General features: G+C 49.3%; 1 protein-coding gene across 1 annotated transcript; it reads right to left on the reverse strand.

Annotated features, from left to right (window-relative positions):
- Positions 1-1861: 1861 nt before the first annotated feature.
- Positions 1862-16836, reverse strand: LOC113228237 (trithorax group protein osa). Its single transcript, XM_026461503.1, has 14 exons — positions 16281-16836; positions 13826-13976; positions 12448-12579; positions 11848-12078; positions 11586-11779; positions 10888-11227; positions 10419-10513; positions 8569-9262; positions 4290-4496; positions 4002-4217; positions 3804-3939; positions 3499-3732; positions 2993-3426; positions 1862-2926 (listed from the first exon to the last, which is right to left on the reverse strand). The coding sequence occupies exons 1-14, from the start codon at positions 16715-16717 to the stop codon at positions 2813-2815; spliced, it is 3615 nt and encodes a 1204-aa protein (XP_026317288.1). The 5' UTR covers positions 16718-16836; the 3' UTR covers positions 1862-2812.
- Positions 16837-19938: the final 3102 nt, after the last annotated feature.

Genomic DNA, 19938 nt, shown 5'->3' on the forward strand with positions numbered 1-19938 from the left:
GGTTTAATACTGTGAGACGTGTCCCTCCTACTACAAGTCTAAGGCGAACGAAACAAATACTGTATTTATCGCTCATAACACTGGCCATCGTACAACAGATCACAGCTCTTGAATGGTGTTCGTGTAATTAATAAATAGATAATTGGCGAAGGGCATCGATTGTGCATAGTTTGAGACCAGCAATCTATACGCAAGCAATGTAAATGCTCCATCTACACGTTGAAATAAGTAAAACGTCACTTTAGTCCTCGGCGAGTGGACGACTGCGGTACGCACAAAAGTTACAAAGAACTAAATTAATACACAAAAATTCATACACAAAAAATGTGCAACAGCAAAAAAAAGAAATCGATCGTGGTACATAAAAATAAATAAAAATACAATGTCAAAAGCGTAATAAAGCACTCATATGTACAACGCGTGGCGGCGGCGAGACGACGGCGACACGCGCACCGCTCGGCCTCAGCGGGCAACGGGCTTGCGCGCGCGCCGCTCCGCCGCCGAAGTAATGTCAATAAACAATATCGGTACGTAACGCTAACTCAGCTAAGTAAATAATAATAAATATAAAATAATCATCTTACGCAATCTTAAATACCCTGTTGATTTCATTAAGTGCCGTCGACGGCGATCACGAATAAGTAAGAGAGACGCGTCCGGACTGCGCGGCGGAGCCCTACACTAGAATATCGCATTCCTAAAGTCGAACGTCGTAGATTGGCGTCCAGTGGCAGAGCCCCTTACGTCGCAGGACACACGAATGAAACTATCATGTAATAAAAGTAGGAACTTAGTATCACTAATCCATCGGAAGTAGTCATTCACAGTCAGTCAAACAAACGCAGAGGTCACAGGTTCGATTCCCGGGCCAGGAGAAATATTTGTATGGCCTACATTTATTTCTCTCGTGAGTTTGGGTGAATTTTCTGGTTGTCTATGTGTGTGTCCATGGCACCCGCGACACAGGGTTTCCCTAGTGCGGGGCTATGTCGAGTGTGTGCGTTATTATTATTAATGTCTATTCCGGAAGAAACATAAAAATTCAAATATAGAATTTTCAACAAAGTTGTACCTCAAAAAAGTGTAATTATTATTTTTTGGTATACTTTTTCTCTTTCCCACATTTGGGGAAAGCATTTTTTTTTAATTTTGGGGCCATCCACACGCAACCGTATTTACTTACTTATATTTACTCATCATAGTGGAAAGCGTAATGGCGTAAATTACCCTAAGGCTTATGAAATGTAGGATGCTATAGCTTTATACCGACAGGGTACGAGTTTCAAACCCGGTGGTGATACTAAGCACCTTCTTTGGCACACGCGTCTCATTGGCGGTGGCAAGACCCGTCCCCGCCCCCGCCCCCGCCCCCGCCGCGCCCGTCCGGCGGCGCCGAGCGCAAGTGTAGCACGCGTTGAGCACGACCCTCCTCGGCGACTGCCTACCTAGCTTCATAAATTCTTCTTCCTTATCATAGCCTACGTTAAGGTATATGTCTTTATTACGTATGTTATTTCGTTTCACCTTACATTTAACACGTTTGTGCAAACAAAGAAAGTTTCCTTAAGAACTTTATACAGTTTCCCTAGACCTTCCTGAACGGCGGCAGCGAGCACTGCTCGGACGACCTCAGTCGACGCAAGAGGAAATAATCAACAACGCTACACTACGGAAGAGGAGTGCGACTGCCGAAGTCGCACGCTCACTAGAAAATGGCAAAACGTCAACAAAACAACGGAACCGGCAGCACCTACGATTATGCATTAAATTAGCCTAGGGCGCGGGGGCTCGCGCCTTAGTCCGGCCGACGGCTCCCGATGCTCCGTCCCCGCCGAAGGACCGAACGTACGACACATAATTACACCTATTTTAGTTATAAAACACTAGTACCATTGAACGTAGAGGACCGACACACTCGCGGAAGCGGAGCGTTTGTTCTCGAGCCGTCGGGCCGGCGGCGGCGAGCCGCGCCGCGGACAACTGATCGGTACAACAAGGGGGCCTTACATAAGATGGCGTGTAAAATATAATAAGTGTAAAATTATGCTATTCACTAGCGATCCGAGGCTACGTAACTGATCGGGTAACGTTAGTCAAATGCACGCCGTCACGGCCGCGGGCGCCCCAGGACCGTGAGCTCGCGCCCGTAAACGGCCGGAGAAAAGGTCCTTAAAAGAGCAACGCGAGACTCATCGTCCTCGGGCGCGCGGCGGCCGTTGACCCCGGCGGCTGTCCGGCGCGGGATCAACGGCCGACGACGCGTAACGGCCGCCTCGCTGCGACAATAAAACATAGTTAATGTGTAAAAATGCTAGAAGTTAATTATAAGTAGCGTCACAAAATTCACGACAACTAAAATCTAAAAAAGTATACATCCGTCTCGTAGGCCGTCGTGACTTAGATCAAAATATACTTTCGAAACAAACGAAACCAGGCGAGGCGCGGGGACGCGCGCGATAAAATTTTGTTATCAAATTGACTAGCCGACATGAATTAGTAAGTGACTAGAACGCGAAACACCTCTTGGCAAGACTTTTGAAACGGGCCCGGGCGGGCGACGGTATGGCAACACCGAGGATCACAGAGCGACGCGACGCGCCCCGCGCCCCGCCCGAGGCGGGACCGAAACCGAACGCGAACAATATTTACAAATAAACCCTACAAATTAAGCTCATCAGTTGAAAAAGATTAAATTACATCACTAACGATCGCTTCACAAAGGGCGGCGGCCAGGGGCGCCTCAGTCCAATTTCGCTACTTACACTAGGAAACATCGAGACCGCGGTACTGTACTTTACGTGGGGCTCCGGCGCTAACAGAAGCCGCCGAAGCCCACCGACGGCACGGAGGGCACGGCGGGCACGCCGCCGGCCACCTCGCCGTTCTTGTGCAGGTCGATCAGCGGGGGCGCCGACAGGTAGTGCGTCTGCAACGGACCGGGAGCGTCAGACGCGGCGCGGCCGCGCGGGGGCGCCGCGGGGGCGGGGCCTACCTGCTGCGCGTGCGCCGGCGGCGGGCCGGCGTAGCCGTTGTAGTAGGGCGCGTTGTACGGCGCGTAGGAGGAGGGCACGCCGGGCGCGTAGCCGTACTGCCACTCCGACAGGTAGCCGGGCGTGGGCCGCATGAGGCCGCCGCCCCAGCCCACGGCGCCGCCGCCGTAGCCCACGAAGGGGGCGCCGTAGCCGTTGTTGGGGTAGGCCGCCGAGCCGTAGGCGCCGTACGGCGGGTACAGCGCCGGCGCGTACTCGGGCAGCGCCGCCACGGGCGCGGGCGCGGCCTGCTCGCCCCCCGCGCCGCCGCCCACGCCCGCCGGCCCCTCGGCGATGGACGGGATCTGGTCCACCAGCGACTCCAGCCCCGACAGCGACTTGGACGCGACGTCCTGCGCCTTGGACTTGGCCGCGCCGCCGTACTCCGCCGGCGAATCTGCGCAGTGACGGTCGTGAGCGGCGCGCCCGGGCGCCCCGCGCGCGCGCGCTGCGGCCGCGGCCGTCGTACCCGGGTGGTGGTGCGGCGTGTGCGGCTGGTCGGGCGGGCGGAACCCCGCGGCCTCCCCGCCGCCCTCCGGCGTCGTCCTGCCGCCAACGGGTGGCTCGGTTAGATCGCAGCGACACGATTGAAAACAACGGCCGCACGAGCGACACGCGGGCACGCACCTGCTGAAGGCGGTCGCGGGGTACATGGCGTGCTGGTGCATCTGGTCGAGGCGCGGGCTGTCGGCCGCGGCGGCGCCTGCAACACGCGCGGGTGAGATCCTGCCGCCGGGCCCGCGGTGAGATCCTGCCGCCGGGCCCGACGCCTACCTTGCTCCGCGTAGTAGTGCTCCTTGTCGGGGCTGAGCGCGTGCTGCGCGCGGAAAGGCAGGCGCTCGCCGTCGAACAGCGCGCCGCCGAAGGCCGCGCCCACGCCGGGGGACATCTCGCCGGCGCCGGGGTTGGCCTGCGGGTGGCGGGCGTCAGTCGGGCGTCGGGCGGCGCGGACGCCCGGCGTCGGGCACCCACCTTGTTGTAGTCGCCCAGCGAGGAGTTGGAGTTGGAGCCGGGGTGCATGTCGGTGGAGCCCATGGGGCTGCGCGCGTCGCCGTCCTGCCGCGGCGCGGGCGGCTCGAAGTCCACGGCCATGCCGGGGGACACGGGCGGCGGCGACGCGATGCCCGCCGCGATCTCGCCGCCCAGCTCCGCGCCGTAGCTGCCGCTGCCGCTGCCCGCGCTGCCCGCCTGCGACGGGAGAGCGTGAGTGACCGGGAGGGCGCGGGGCGGGGGCGCGCGGCGGCCGCGACGAGTCCCCACCGGGTGCGCGTAGTGGTGCGAGTCGGCGTAGGTGGGCGTGCGGCTGGGCGGCGCCGGCGACGAGTGCTGGCTGTAGGGCGTGTGCTGCGGCGAGGGCGTGTACGAGTGCAGCGCGCCCGCGCCGGCCGGCGACGCCGCGGGGAAGGGCGTGGTGGCGCCGCCCACGCCCGCCGGCGCCGGCGACCGCGCGTATGGCAGCGCCTGCGTCTGAAACGAACGACGTCGTTAGTTCCTAGCGGACTAGAAAAACTAAATTACGCAACGGTAGTATTGCACGAATGAAAACTTTTGGTTAAAAATGGAATTAAACCAAAGGCATTTAAAGTAACGCGAACGCGACGACAAAGGTTCCGTCGCTGAAGACGATGTGTCGCTAGATCGCGGTGGAGTTTACGTGTGCGTGCAATTTGTGATACGCACACGTGAAAATACTTCTAGAAGTGGATTTCTTAACTTTATTTTAATAATAGGAAATGAAACTACATATTTTTCCGGATTTAAATCGCGTATATTTGACTGAGAGTCAACCGTGACCATGGGACCTGTAAAGGGCCCGAAACGTCGGTTTGTTTGAAAAAACAAATATACGCGATTTAAATCCGGAAAAATAGTTTCATTTCCTATGTGTAATAATCGCGAAAACCTAAGAACTCGATTTATTTTAATAAATTTATTTAAAAAAAATCCTAGACCTTAGACAGAACTCCGTCACTCGCTCAAGATTACCCGATAAGTACCTACCGCTGAGTGCGCCGACGTCGGCGCATGCACTCGGAAAGTATCTCAACTGAAACTCGCACAACTGAATGGTCACACGACCCGTTTGGTAAAAAAATCGCTACAATGTCGAAATCGCGTCATAATTGTTCAGTGGATAGGTGTAGAAGTAGGAATACTGACAATTAACATTTTTTTCATTACCGAAAAACAAAGAAAGGCAAGTGTTTAACTGGCTCTGTGGCCGAACGGTTACCATGCCAGAGGTCGCAGGTTCGATTCCCGGGTCGAGAGAAATATTTGTATGGTTTACATTTATTTCTCTCGTGAATTTGTGGTTGTCTATGTATGTGGCCATGGCACCCGCGACACAGGGTTTCCCTAGTACGGAGCTATGTTGAGTGTGTGTGTTATTATTGTTATTAGTGTTAATCTTGTGTTTTTACTATATTTTTTGTATTTTCGATTCTTTATGCCATCAATTCCTTAGAATTTAAGTTGGCAGGTTGTGATCAATGAATTATGCGATATTTAAAATCATGCCTAATGTAAAAAAATACATAATTATTTTTGTACTTATTTTATACCCTGTTTCAAATGAATTGAGAGTAAAGGTAAACATTGAGTGCATTGACCCGACCATAGTCGGTTTAGTGATGGGCAATTGTAGAGTAATTTACTAATCAATTATTGAATGAATCAGATCGATCAATTGAATCTGTTGGACTAACATCAAGTGAATTCCGCGCATTTGACCGTTGTAAATTGATTGAAGGTGATACATATAAAAACGTTTCTTTATTTACGATTATTGACATTTATTGTTTAAAAGTTAGAAGCTATCAGTTAAATACAGAAAATTATGAAAATACTTGATAGTTAACAAGTCGCTAAATCGTTTGTAAGCGGTACAGAAATAAGAGTTGGTCAAATGACTTCAAGACGTAAGTTTCTGGTGACTCTTGAGGCAATCACTTACTCAAACTATGATTCACTCAATTGAACTTTTTTCCGTACATCCCTATGCAACCATAGACATTCTAGACTATGGATTGTCAAATCAATCTCAGTTTTCGGCGAAGATTTTTTAATTATGATTTTATAATGCATAACAAACGAATATTGTTGGAAAAAGTGGTGAGATATCTAGTGGAAACCTACAAAATACACATAAAAGTGTTACTTATTCCATATAGTGAGTGATTTCTTCAGAATTTTAACCCAACTGGTTTGTTTACGTTTACTCTCAATTCTATTGAAATAGACTATACTTAAGAGAGATTCAAGCAAACGGCTTTTGAATCATTTCTTTGTGTTCTATCGTTCTACGTTGCTTTTATTGGACCTACCCACTTTTTATTATCGGTACCTAATCTACGTAAGGACTTTTTTATTTATGGATTTTTTTATTGCCGTGGTACGTTTTCATAATTATAATATTCATCAAGAATAATATTAATACAACTCATTGGGTCAACGTGCAACACAACCATGCCAACAACCTAGTCTCAAACTAGAGAATTCCCTGTACTATAAGTATTGGAGTAAACAATTTCACTTGGGCGCACAACCCAAAACACCCAGACCAGAGCAAATTTTGTGATGTACTGTATCCGTTTACTACACCCGATCAGGGCCCGAGTGGTATGAGACGGGTATGGCGATACAAGTTAGCAGATTGAGACGAAATGAGCCATGTCTTTGCGTCATATCCCTGACAGGCGTACTTCAGGAGACTCGACGAGCTGTGCTGATGCTGTACAGTCCGCGTGCCAAGCTTGGGCAGATACTCGACTGCGCAAACTATCTCAGTCGGTTACCTATCAGAAGTCCGAAATTACATTTTCCATCCATTCAAATAACGTTTGCTCGAATTTTCCTAACCTCGAAAGTAATTTTGAGAGGAATATGATTTTTTTTTTGAGCTTTTACATTACACTTAAAGTCAAATGAAACAAACTGTATTTTACAGCCAGAGTTCCATTTTCAAATGTTGTAATTACTTTTTAAATATTGTTTATCTAAGTGGCCAGTTCCGGAAACTTATAGTGCGCTCTGTGTGTGTGTGTGTGTGTGTGTGTGTGTGTGTGTGTGTGTGTGTGTTTGCGCGCGCGTGTGTGTGTGTGTGTGTGTGTTTTTTTTTTGCGTGTGTGTGTGTGTGTGTGTGTGAGCGCGCGCGTGTGCGTGTGCGTGTGTAGGGATTTATTAATTTTATTATATAATCTAGCACTTAGTGCTGTTAATTGTCCGTTACCAAAGGCAGTACAGTATTTGAGAATAATCTATCTCTGTTGCGCTCTGATATACGCATACTATATCTGTTACGTAATGACTACTAAGTAACCTGTGCCTTAGTTGTGGTTCGATAATAAAAAATTCGTTAACGTCTTCAAATGTCTTAATTACAAGTTTGAATAAAATAAATTCATTAGGTTTTCCAAATTATAATAGCGGCCTACCTGAGTCTGGAAACAAAATCATATTTACAAGAAACTCTAATGACTAATTAGTATGTAACCGGACTGATATCTACAACTATGAGTTTCTTAGTTTCTTAACGTTGAGCGACATCCAGCCGCCAAAACAGGAATTTCAGTACCTACGTGCGGATGTGGTCCACATTTAGTTTACGTAATATCAAATCGAATGTGTTCCGCGACACAGGGTTTCCCTAGTGCGGGGCTATGTTGAGTGTGTGCGTTATTTATTTATTTATAAATGTACTGATTCGGCCGATTTGTAATAAGCTAATAAAAGATTAACTACTCTATTACAAAAAATAAAGTCGATAATTTCTTCTCCAAATTCCAAGCGAGAAAATGGTACTGACAAAAATATTCCCAAAATCAGGGATAGATGGCACGTTTCACAAAAAAATAATTTATGTCCGAATTTTCAGTGTAATAGTCTGTGGTATCTTATTAATTAATTATTTTTTTGTTATGGCTTAACTTCATGACTTTTGATCATACCAGTATGCAAAATCATTTCCTCTGAACTTTCGTGACGTCACAAACTCACGGCACCATTCAGCTTCTATTAACTCTGTTTAAGGTTTCTGTAGTTAGTTTGATATAATAATACACCGAAGGTATTTTATTCAATTACGTAACACATAACCTTCAAAGCTTTAAACTGAAATATCTTTAATTCCTGACTTCTCAGAATAGTAAACCCAAAACAAAAATTGTTCAGGAATTTGAGCTCTATATTTTCATATATTTTTCATAAACAGACGCATACAAATTATGTGAACAAAAATTTGTATGCGAGTTTGCCATTGTTATTCGTGGATAAGAGCGACTGAACGTTCATTTCCCACTATGTTATGTACGGAAATTCTACGTCGTAAAATTTCGCTCCGCTGATCATACACTGCGGAGTTCCAGCCCGAAATCATTGAGCAATTGTTACACATTTCATTCTTCATTAAAAAAATGTAACACGAAAGAATTTCGATTACTTCAGTTCTCGCGATTGTTAGATATAAGTTTCTTCTTTCAAACGAACCGACGCAACACACACAGACCGGCCAACGGCGGACGACGATAGCGAAACCCACCTGCGGCACGGGCGAGCGCGAGTACTGCGGCGACTGCTGCGCGGAGAAGCGCGCGGGCAGCGGCTGCGGCTGCGGCTGCGGCTGCGGCGCGGGCGACGGCTGCTGGTGGTAGGGCGCGGGCGAGGCGGCGTACAGCGGCGAGCGCGCGGCGAAGGCGCCGCTCTGCGCCTGCGCCGGGCCGCGCGCCGCGGGCGAGTAGGACGCGCGCGGCGGCGACGGCGCCGAGAAGGCGGCGGGCGAGCCGGGGAAGGACGCGGCGCCGGGCGGGCGCGCGGGCGGCGGGCCCGGCGAGTAGCCCTGCGGCCGCGGCGACGCGTACACGGCGCGCGGCGAGCCGTAGCCCGGCGCCGTGGGCGACGCGTAGCCGCGCGCCAGCCCGCCCATGGCGCCCATGTCCAGCGGCGACTCCAGCCCCGAGGGCGGCTGGAAGTACGGCGCCTGCTCGCCCGGCTGCAGCGGCCACTGCGCCGGCTGCGCCACCTGCGCCACGGGCGGCAGCGGCGACGGCAGCTGCGCCGGGAACTGGCCCAGCGCGGCCTGCGCCATGTACCCGCCGTCGTGCGCCATGCCCAGCTGCGCGCCCAGCATGCCGCCCTGCGGTCGTGCGTCGGTGATATTCGGCCCGACGCCGAAACGAGCGAAACGACGCGATTGGAACATCTTACGGAGTAGTCCCGGACGTTTGGAAGAGGGCCTACGTAACGCCGGTATTCAAAAAAGTAACAAAGCTAATGTATCTATCTAACTATAGACCAATTTCCAAACTGTGCATGGTTTGCAATGGTTTTCTCAAGAGGCGCTCCACTGTATCTAACCTGGCTTTATTTAATAGCTTTCTTACAAATGCAATTAATGTGTCCGTGGAGGGCAAGTAGATGTTATTTATACTGATTACAGCAAAGCGTTCGACAAAATCAATCATGAGACACTAATTGTGAAGCTTGCGCACATCGGTATCTGTGGGGATGTTCTCAGATGGTTTTCGTTTTGCATTCACAACAGATCCCAGGTAGTAGTACTGTGTGTGTGCGTGTGTGTGTGTGAGTGTGTGTGTGTGTGTACCAAAGATTTTGCACAGGTGAAAATTTTAAAAATACTATAATAATAATAATAATAATAACGCACACACTCAACATTGCCCAACACTAGGGAAACCCTGTGTCGCGGGTGCCATGGACACACACATAGACAATCACAAATTACACCCAAACTCACGAGAGAAATAAATGTAAGCCATACAAATATTTCTTCCGGTCTGGAAATCGAACTTGGACCTCTACGTGACCTCCGGCATGATAACCGTTCGGCCACGGAGGCAGTTAAATACAATATGGTATAGTACAAACGTTATTTTAACATTTTGTTCACGTTTGATCTGTCAGAAAGTAACAGCAATAAACCAATCGGTTTACAGTGTTGGTGTAGCTTTTATTGAATTGTTTTGTGCATAATTGTGTAATAATTATTAAAATTTTGAGTATATATGCTTTAGGCAATCGTTTCATCATGTGCGATGATTACGAAATGTTTGAGTACCTCGAAAGTGATGGTTTACGCGATAATAATATGGAAAAAATCCAAAGAAGACAACTACGAGATCGTAGTGATCCGTTTGAAATGGATGCAAAGCAATTTATGAAAAGATACCGGCTTAGCAAAGATATGGTCCACAATCTTTGCGAGGAACTTAAACCGCACATGTCGAGGCCTACGAAACCCACCTATTTATTGGTTGAGACTAATGTTTTTTTCACTAAAGCCAAGTATAATTTCTTACAATTTAATTTATAGTTAATTAATCTTAAAATATTATTGGCATGTTTTCAACAAACTACAAAGCAAACATTTACCCGCGGAGCGCAGCATCTAGTATGTCTGAAACTAATGGATCGTATCCGTAACACCATACTGAGCTTATAATCTCAAATTCTGGATGTAGTTCAAGCTACATAGGCGGTCCAGTTGAAGCGGAACCGGCCCAGGCACGTCTACCACGTGCCGGATGAGTCGTGGGCAAGGCGACCACCGAGTTGAAGCCCCCACAATTTAAAACGCAGACGTGATAGACGTGATTCCTTTCTAAAGGACCAGTCAAATGAGCCCAAAACCTGGACCAATGGAAAAAGTGGGAGGCCTTTGCCTAGTGGTAAGATGCAACAGGCTTACAATAATAATGATTAAGGATTTCATTTTCATCACTCTGCGCGTTTACATACAAAGAGTATAACTATGCACTGGGACAGTTCAATATTCTGGGTTTCAAGTAAGTAAATTTCATCAGTGGTATGAAGCAACTAATCAATTTAAAGCGCGTTTCTATATACTGACTTGCTGCTGTTGTTGCTGTTGCTGTTGTTGCTGCTGCTGCTGCTGCTGCTGCTGCTGCTGCTGTTGCTGTTGCTGCTGCTGCTGTAGGAGGAACTGCTGCTCTTCGGGGCGAATTTTCTTGGGGCGGCCGCGCTTTTTCTTGGGCGGCTGGTCCCCACCGGGGTCGAGGCTGGGCGGCGCGCGAGGCGCCCTGGGCGCCCGGGGCGTGGGCGGCGCCACCTCGCCGTTCTCCAGCTTCACCTTCTTGGGCCGGCCGCGCTTCTTCTTGAGCGGCACCTCGGTGCCGTCCTCCAGCACGATGGTGTCGCCCGGCTCCGGCTCCATGGTCAGTCTGCAAGGCGAGGAGGTGAGCCGCCGTCTGCCGCGGTGACGGTCGCGGCGGGCGGCCGGTGCGTTACGGTGACGCGGAGTGTCCGGAGCAAAGACGGCCATACCTTGGGAACTCGATACCGATGCCTGTTTGAAGATTTGCGACAATCCACAAACAAGCATTACCACATCGGCAGATGCGTGACGTGCGCCTGAACGAGCGGAGGATTTGCGTATAGCGCCGTCGACGACGACGAAGCGGTCAATAGCACTGAAGGTGACCTAGACTTCCCCTGCCGAGGCCGCCGGGGCCGTTTCTCGCGGCATGTCCCTTGGCCAGACACCCCTCGGGCGGGCGGTACCTGGGCGGGGGCTGGTACCTGCGGATCTCCATCTCCTCGTGCGGGCGCCGCGCCGTGTTGTCGGGGAAGACCAGCTCGGCCTCCTCCACGTGCGCCACCAGGCCGTTGAGGTAGTCGCGGAACTTCTTGAGCGCGGCGTAGAAGGGCACCTTGTCGGCCGCGCGCGGCAGCTGCGCGCAGCGCGCCGACGACGACGGCATCACCCACATGTACTGCACAGAACAGCACAGGCTCGTCACCGGCGGCCCGCGCGCCGCCGCCGGCCCCGGCCGGTACTCACGGTGTTGGTGCCGGCCACGGTGTCGGGCTGCTTGCCGAAGCAGAAGTCCTTCTTGCCGGAGAACACTTCGTAGATGAGCTTCCCGTTGAACACGGCCACCTTCGGCCGGAAGGTCTGCAACTTCTCGAGCAGCACGGCGGAGCCCTCTTTGATCTCGCGCCGCGTCAAGTCCGCCGACCCCTTAGTCGGCCGGGGCACCATGTTGGTGAACCCGATGCCGAAGTTCAGCAGCTGAAACGACACCGACGTGTTACGACTGCAACGATTCGCTGTCGTTATTTCAAACCATTTATTATTGCGATCAGTGAACTAAAGTTATGAAACAGAAATTACGAAAAAAAAAAAAAGATTGCGAAGATAACCTCAAACCTCCTGCGATTGAGGACAAAAAGCTTTTATTAATTCAAACAGAGAGGGACCTTCGAACCACGCCGCTGAATTCGTCGTTGCTAACGACAGCAACCGGCGAAGGCAGTCTCGCTTAATTTCCTGCCAATTAGCGAATCCGTTTTCGGATCTAATCTCCCCTAACCTGGTTATTATTCTCTCCTGCAATGACAATGACAAATTAAAGTACCTATGTGTATAGGTGCATATTACCTTGTAGTCCTCGTCGGCGCTCATCTGCTCGCGCGTAAGGCCGGACAGGTACAGGCACTTCCAGAAGTGGTTCCCGGGGCCGGCGTAGTGGTGGCCCTTGTACGCCGCGAAAAGGCCCGGGTTTATGCCAATCTACACAACACAACGACGACATTGGCAGAGTCTTTTAAAATATTAATCACACCAGGAACTAATGTATCGCACATTCCGCCGTTGACCGCCGCGAGCACAAAACGCATAAATATTATTGAGTACATTTCGGCGTTTAAAAGCAGTCTGTTAGACGAGGCAGAGCGCTAACGACTTTTGTTGTTATAATTATGCAAAACCAATTTGGCGTACAGGAAAAATTAACTCAAAACGTGTCCGACATAACACATAGCGGGATTCTCTAAGATTTATGACCTTATGCAACGGACCAACCTTGCCAACGTGACCTTTAGAATAAGTGTCGCTACGGTCTTGAGTACAAGCGGTGTGCCTTAATATGGGGAAAAGTTCCAGCGCTTTGCTCTTCGAACTAGTGTTTAAATTGTAGACTTTTTTCTCTAAGACCACTAGTAGTCACTATCGAGGCATAGCAAAGGACTTTCGTTGCAATTTGCGTCATAAGAAGCTAGCACTGCTATACTTCGCGCATAGCGGAGGGCGGACAGTTAATCTGCTAATTAGTTTTTCCTGTTTGTCGCATATCATCGCGTGTTTCCCACTGCCAAACATCGCTTATTGTTATCCTTATGCAATTACGTGCACTCTTACTCTTTATTCAATGTTACCACTCAAATAAATAGTGAAACTCGAGACGAGGATCATTCCATATGATATTTTGTGAAACTACGTATAACGTAGACTGTAAGGACAGACTCAGTTGCGGCAAGCCGACACTTTGGTCGAATCATGACGTCACGAAGGTCTGCATCAACCAACCTTGCTAAAACATGTAATATCTAAGTTCAATAATTCTATTTTGTTAATTTTTATTAATTATCGTTTCCTAAAGCGCATGGTGCATGGCGAGGGCGAAGAACTTTAAAAAAGGGTATGAAACAACAAAAGTTGTTAACGCCAAACGGCATTATAACAGTGCACTTCATTCCAGTTACGCTAAATAATGTCAGCACGCTTCAGTACAGTTCCCATACTAAGTGAGGAATAATGAAACTCGTATGAGTTATAGTTCACTCATTAAAGCTAGCAATCACATGGCTTTGACATGACGTGAAATGTACGCTCACTGATTCAAGACCCTGTGCGTTCGAATTGTCCACACGCAGATCTTTAAAGCTAACGATATATAAATAGTGAGGGTGGGACAAGCTGAAGCGTGATGATGACTTTCGAAGGCCGATAAAGTTAAATGCGTGTCGATCATACTCACAATGATGATGTCCAGGTTCTCGGCAAGATGGTCCGGCAGCGTGCGACGCGCCACCTCCTCCTCGCTCATGCCGTTGAAGCGGTCGTGCTTCTTGCGCTCCTTCACGGGTCGCGCTGGCACGCCGTCCATGCCTTCAGCCTTTATCTCCATACTGGAAAACATGCCGTCTCTCATTTACTGACCAGCACATGAACATTTTCTAAAGTCTGTCACTCACTATAATTATAGGATTAACAACGGAATCGATAGTACTGTGAGGATAACTATTAAATTTCTATTTGATAAAGTTTTATGCAACTTCTGGAATGAAACGAAATTTCGTATTATCTTAACAGAAAATCAATTGCACGTTCAAACACGTAATTTTGAAAATGGAAGGTTTGTGCCGCGTCGTCACGTTACAGGCGCAACCTGCAGGTGTTGCATTTCAAAGTAGCAACGGCGTATTCGCCACATTACACGCGGACGTTATGTCTCCACGAACATTGGCCTCGAACGTAACTGCACCGACAGTCGAAAGCAGCCCACGCTTTTAAAACATTCATACGATTCTACTGAGTGAAAATATTAGGTTAGAGATTTTGCTGGCGAAGCAAGTTCTCAAAACGCAAAAAAAGGCAACATAAGACGCAAGCTGGCTGTATTGTGTAGTTATCTTGTATACGGGTATGCAGCTAAGATGTGTTATGCTGTAGGAGCTCAGTCGAGCGACCGGTGGGATTTTTGGCAAAGGCGCGGCGCGGTCCGCGGTTCCGGTACCGAAATACTCGCGCGTAAACACTATCCGCGTCGAGCTTTACCGCATCGTGTCCATGCTGATAACGCTGCCTGCTCTGTCCTACCTGTTACTGTGCTTAACTTACGCTAAAGGCAATGTGGTAAATAATATTTGTCGCTAACGAAAACGTTGTGGGAAATGCCCTTAAAATATGTCCACGTCCGTGTAGACGGCATGTTAGTGAAAAGAGAGTTTGAATGAGGCCGCGCGATGAGATTCTCGGCGTTGTTAAATGCAGTGCATCGCAAAGACAAAAACTCCTGTATTCTAGACGACAATGTCCAGTTGGTAATATAAAGCTAATGGCACTTATTGCGCGTGTGCGTTTTGTTATTGTCTGGGGAAGTGGGTCGGCCGCCGCGGCTGTGGACCGGCGGCGCTAAATCGAGCCGAGTCGTCGTCGCGTCGCTACTCCCTCGGCATATTCTTTTGGCTGTACCTTCTAGGACCAACTAGCTATTTGAAATTCGTATAGACATGTATTACGTCACAGTGCCACTTATCCTCGACCGTTTTGTTTGTTTACGTTTCATTTACCATCGTCTTGAGCTAGCGACATGCGTGATGTATAGGAATAATTCGGCCTAATATCAGTGCAAAGTCGGGTTCGTTTATAGGTGAAGGGCCGTGCGGCTATCAATCGAGCCACTTCGCGAGTCTAATTTTCTAATTATGTGTTAAGCTGCCTCCGTGGCCGAACGGTTACCATGCCGGACTGCCACGCAGAAGTCCCAGGTTCGATTCCCGGGCCGGGAGAAATATTTGTATGGCCTACATTTATTTCTCTCCTGAGTTTGGGTGTCATTTACGTTTGTCTATGTGTATGGCACCCTAGACACAGGGTTTCCCTAGTGCGTAGGGCTTTGTTGGGTGTATGAGTTATTTTTATTATTATAAATTGTCGACGACATCATCGTGGGCAAACAGTGTGCTGTGTATGCATTTGAGCGTCTATAGTTAGACTTCCTGGTTTGCGCATGTACCGCGCCAAGGCCGCGGCCACCCGAGCGGTTTGTTTACTTCAACTTTTGGTGACCTCCGCACCCAACACGCTCAGCGCTCACACGTTTTCCGCTCGCCAAATTGCTTATTCGAACCGTTCACGACAGTTCCAGAGATTAGAAACAACTTCTAATATCAGGCATGCTAATACTCTACGCGTCGATGGCGGTATAAATTTAAATGTGCGGTAATTATTGTTATCTGCAGCCAAACACGTTTTTTTTTCGAGTCGAAGCAGGTCGTACCACACGACTGGCAGACTCGCACGAAATATGCGAATAGGCATTAGGTACTCTAGTAGCGAGTTGCCGAGGCAATCTGGGGCGCGTGTATACATACACATCGATGCTTCTATCCAGGGTATCGGGAATGCCATATGGAATTCACTACTTTTGTTTCCAAGCGTCGGAATTAAATTCAGCGTCACACAACGTCAAGTTTGGCAAAATGATTAATTTTACCTTTTTTATTTCAGCAGGTCGCCCGCATCTAAATAATCAACATCACTCGCTATAATCCCCCGAAGATGACATCTTAGAAATTTGATTGTCCTTTGACGAAATCATAGTTACCTAATCATTAAGTACTAACGTAACCTATCGTGGACTGAATATGTTATCTGAAATATAAATAAATAGATAATTGAAAGAGAAGACCACACAAGGCGTCACTTACCCATTTTCGTCTTTAATTTTCTTCTTGCGGCCGCGCTTCTTGGGCTGGTTAAGCACCATGTGTTGCGCGTGCGGCAGCATATGGTGCTGCGCGTGCGCATCGTGCGGCATCTGCTGCAGCGCGTGTCCGCCCAGCATCAGCGACATGTCGTCCTCCACGAACGAGTATGGATCTTCACATTCGCGCTTTACGCCGCCGTTGTACATGTCGTCGTCGCGCTTCGGCAACGTCAGCTGACCGTACTGCTGGTGCTGCGGGTGCGGCTGATGTTGCTGATGCGCGTGCGCGGGGTGCTGGCTCATGTCGTAGGGCGCGTCCATGTCGCGCTTGAAACCGTACGGGTCGTTGCCATACTTGGGGAAGGGGAAATGCTGATAGGGCTCGGGTTCGGGCTGCTGCTCGAACTGGCGGTATGGCGAGGAGTAGTGGCGCATCATGGGGTCGTAGGGATCGTGCGCGGGGGGCGCGGGGGGCAGCGGCTGCAGGGGGTCGGGGCTGGGCTGCGGCCTGGGGGTCGGGCGGGCGCGACGGCGGCGAGGGCGCGGGGTCGGGCGGCCGCGCGGGGGGCGCAGGCGGCGGGGACGCGCCGGCGCTGGCGTTGCGGCGCGCGGCCTCGCCGCTGTTGCTCGTCTCGTAGCCGTCGTCCTGCGCCTCGCCGGCCGGCGGCTTCTCGTCGCCCTCCTCCCTGTAACACGCCATGAATCATTTCTGGGCCGTGTGGTCTTTACGAAAGACACGAAAATAAATAAAAATAGCGGCGTTTTAGGTCTAGAGGAAGTTGATAGTAGTTTTACGCACGATATGTAAAAAGATTGTAAATCAGTAGGATTAAATCAAGGTGAATAAATAAAACAACAAGTACATTATATCAAACATTTATTTAGTTGGCTTATAACTCAGGTTCGTAAATTGTGCTGATATTATTCGTAACTTTGTTTCAGGTGAGTTCAGATATGACGACAACAGACTATCAGCCGAGAGATGGTGGGCGGGCACAGGCAGTGTCGGCGATCAGTGGAGCCATGACCCATTCCGGCGAGTTTCCGCTCGATAAGCCACCGCGCGCTGCGCTGCACCAAGGACACTACACATTGTTGCAGCCACGCACTGTCGCAACAAATATCCCACTCCGCTACGCCCTACCTGCATTCAAATGCATTTTTCCACGACAACTTCTTTTAACTATATTAAACTAAACACATCTGACTGAAAACGTCATCGTCGTCGTCGTCCAGTTGCAAGGACATTATTGTTTAAAAGAATGTGGATATCGAACACGTGTCACTTACTTTCAACTCCGTTTGCTAACGAATAATTCTGTCAACAAGTCCAAGCGGGACTTGACGTGTTGTAAAAGTGAGTCGTGTTGATGGTGGCCTCTCACCGGCGGCAAGTGCAGTTGCAATACGTTGCGTCGGCTGCAGCGCGGCGACCGATTGACGACGGCAACGGCGACTTGCGCTTTCGGCGTCAGCGGCGGCGGCGCGGGCGGCTTTCGCTGCGCTTAATCAGGTTGTTGTTCGCCGACCGTCACTTGTTAATGCTCTTGTCACTTGCTTAACACGGAGCCGTTGCAATTCCTGTCTACTTTCGTTTACTTTTATTTGTGGACAGCTTGACTGCTCGGTGACCGTTACTGTGTAAAGAATGGTAGCAAACAACATACAACTGTCTTAGCAGTCCATACAAATACCTATATCGAGCGGTCGGAACGCCTTTGTTTGTAAACAAGCCGGTTATCTGAACAGCAAACCGAAAGTTTGTCGTAGCAAAGTTTGAACGAAGGCGCTATCGCGAATCGCAGCAAGTGGGCCATCGGAGAACTTCAATAAATAAGCGGGTGCCGATAATTAGGTCCCGGTGCGGCACGGGTCGGGGGCGGGGGCGGAGACGCGGCGCGGCTGCGGTGGGAGGTGAAAGCGGCAAAGTTCATGGCGAAACACGAATCGGTTAGCTACATACTGAAAAGTGAAAGGCACTAAATCTAGACTCAATTATTCGTTGGACGGAAATCACTCGCTGAAAACGAATCACAACTAGTGTCATGTCATTCCGTGTCCTTTGTTGCCCAAAGGGGAGAAGGCGAAAACCCGCCACCTAGCGCTAGCGGGTAGTTTATTGTGGGGAGCGTCGCGCGGCACGAGGTTCGCGGAGGGCGCGCGGAGCGGCGGCACTCGGGTTACGGTAGCAGTATTGACGGACACCCCTTCGCCGCAGCTCGCGCGGCGCGAACACGAGGGAGTCTAAATATGTTTCGTCTGAGAAGTTAACTGCAATTACTACAGAGGTAAAGGCCGCGAACACTACTCCGCGGGATAAATAGGCCGTTGATCTCGATTCGGCCGGTCGTCTCTATAATATTATTCGCTAAACACTTACTTACTATACATCCACTCACATGTGAGCGCTTCGCAACACAATTTACTTCTGACGGTATGGTACGTTATAGGATAGACAAGCAAGATAATTCAAGGCATGACAACTAAAGTGTAACATCGGTTTGATGAAAGCCAGATGAACATATCGGATGGAGCGATTAGGCATGTACACGAGCAAAAGTGGAGATGATCGCGCGAGAACAACGGACGGACGGTAAACGGCAGCCGTCAGCAATGTGGGGGGGGTGACAATAGAGCGGGGCGCGGGGCGTGCACGTCCGAGCACAAGCGGGCCCAGCTGATCGTCCGTAACACTGATATTTACATCGCATTATGCGCAAGCAATAAACATAAACGTCGCCCATTCATAACCGCTCACTTGAATAACTACTCGCGGCTATTATTGGAGTGTAAACAAATCATTACTCGCGACGGCGATCATCGCCGGTCGCACGACCCGACGCGACGCCTTTTACAGCATCGACAGCCGTCATTTTTGTTCAGTCTGCAGTAAGCTTTTGTCACCCGCTCACGAGGTCACATTAATGATGCTAATATAATTAAAGCACATAATTATTAGCCGTGTGAGGAAGGAAGCCTTGTATCGCGGGTGCCATAGATACACACATAGACAACCACAAATCACGCCCAAACTCACGAGAGAAATAAATGTAGGCCATACATATATTTCTCCCAGACCTCTGCGTGGCACATCAGCATGGTAACCATTGTGGCACATCAGCATGGTAACCATTCGGCCACGGAGGCAGCACAATTAAGTTTATCTATGAAACAAGGTGTATAACTTAAAAATTAAAATTCTTTATTTCGGACGAGTTCCATAATTTTTTAGTAATAATAACAAGAAAAGTGCTTATAAATTAGTGTTAGTAGATACTTTTTTTTTCTTACATTAATTTTCAAATCACCTTTCTCATGAAACGTTGCCACATGGGAGAGGTAATCCTACCAGCCACAGTTTGCAGGATGCTGTTGGGACTGTCGCGCACTCTGCGCATAGTATAGTCTATGGCTTAGCAGTATGTAAGTTGATATCTATTTCATCTGTTGATGGAAATTTATGAGAATACAAAACGATTTTTAAATTTCCTTTCATTTAAGTTCCAAATAGTAACTAACTACGTTTGCTAGAAATACCTTGTACAAGGTACCGTGTACATGAGTACTCCCTTTAGTAGACAAAGATCGGTGACTGACTGCAAAGAGCTTCGAGTTGTCTCACAAAAAGGTTTCCGGCCGGATTTGAGATTTAGCAGCAG

This window comes from Hyposmocoma kahamanoa, unplaced genomic scaffold (genome assembly GCF_003589595.1).
Source record: "Hyposmocoma kahamanoa isolate Upper Pololo Valley unplaced genomic scaffold, ASM358959v1 224, whole genome shotgun sequence".
NCBI classification, from domain to species: domain Eukaryota; kingdom Metazoa; phylum Arthropoda; class Insecta; order Lepidoptera; family Cosmopterigidae; genus Hyposmocoma; species Hyposmocoma kahamanoa.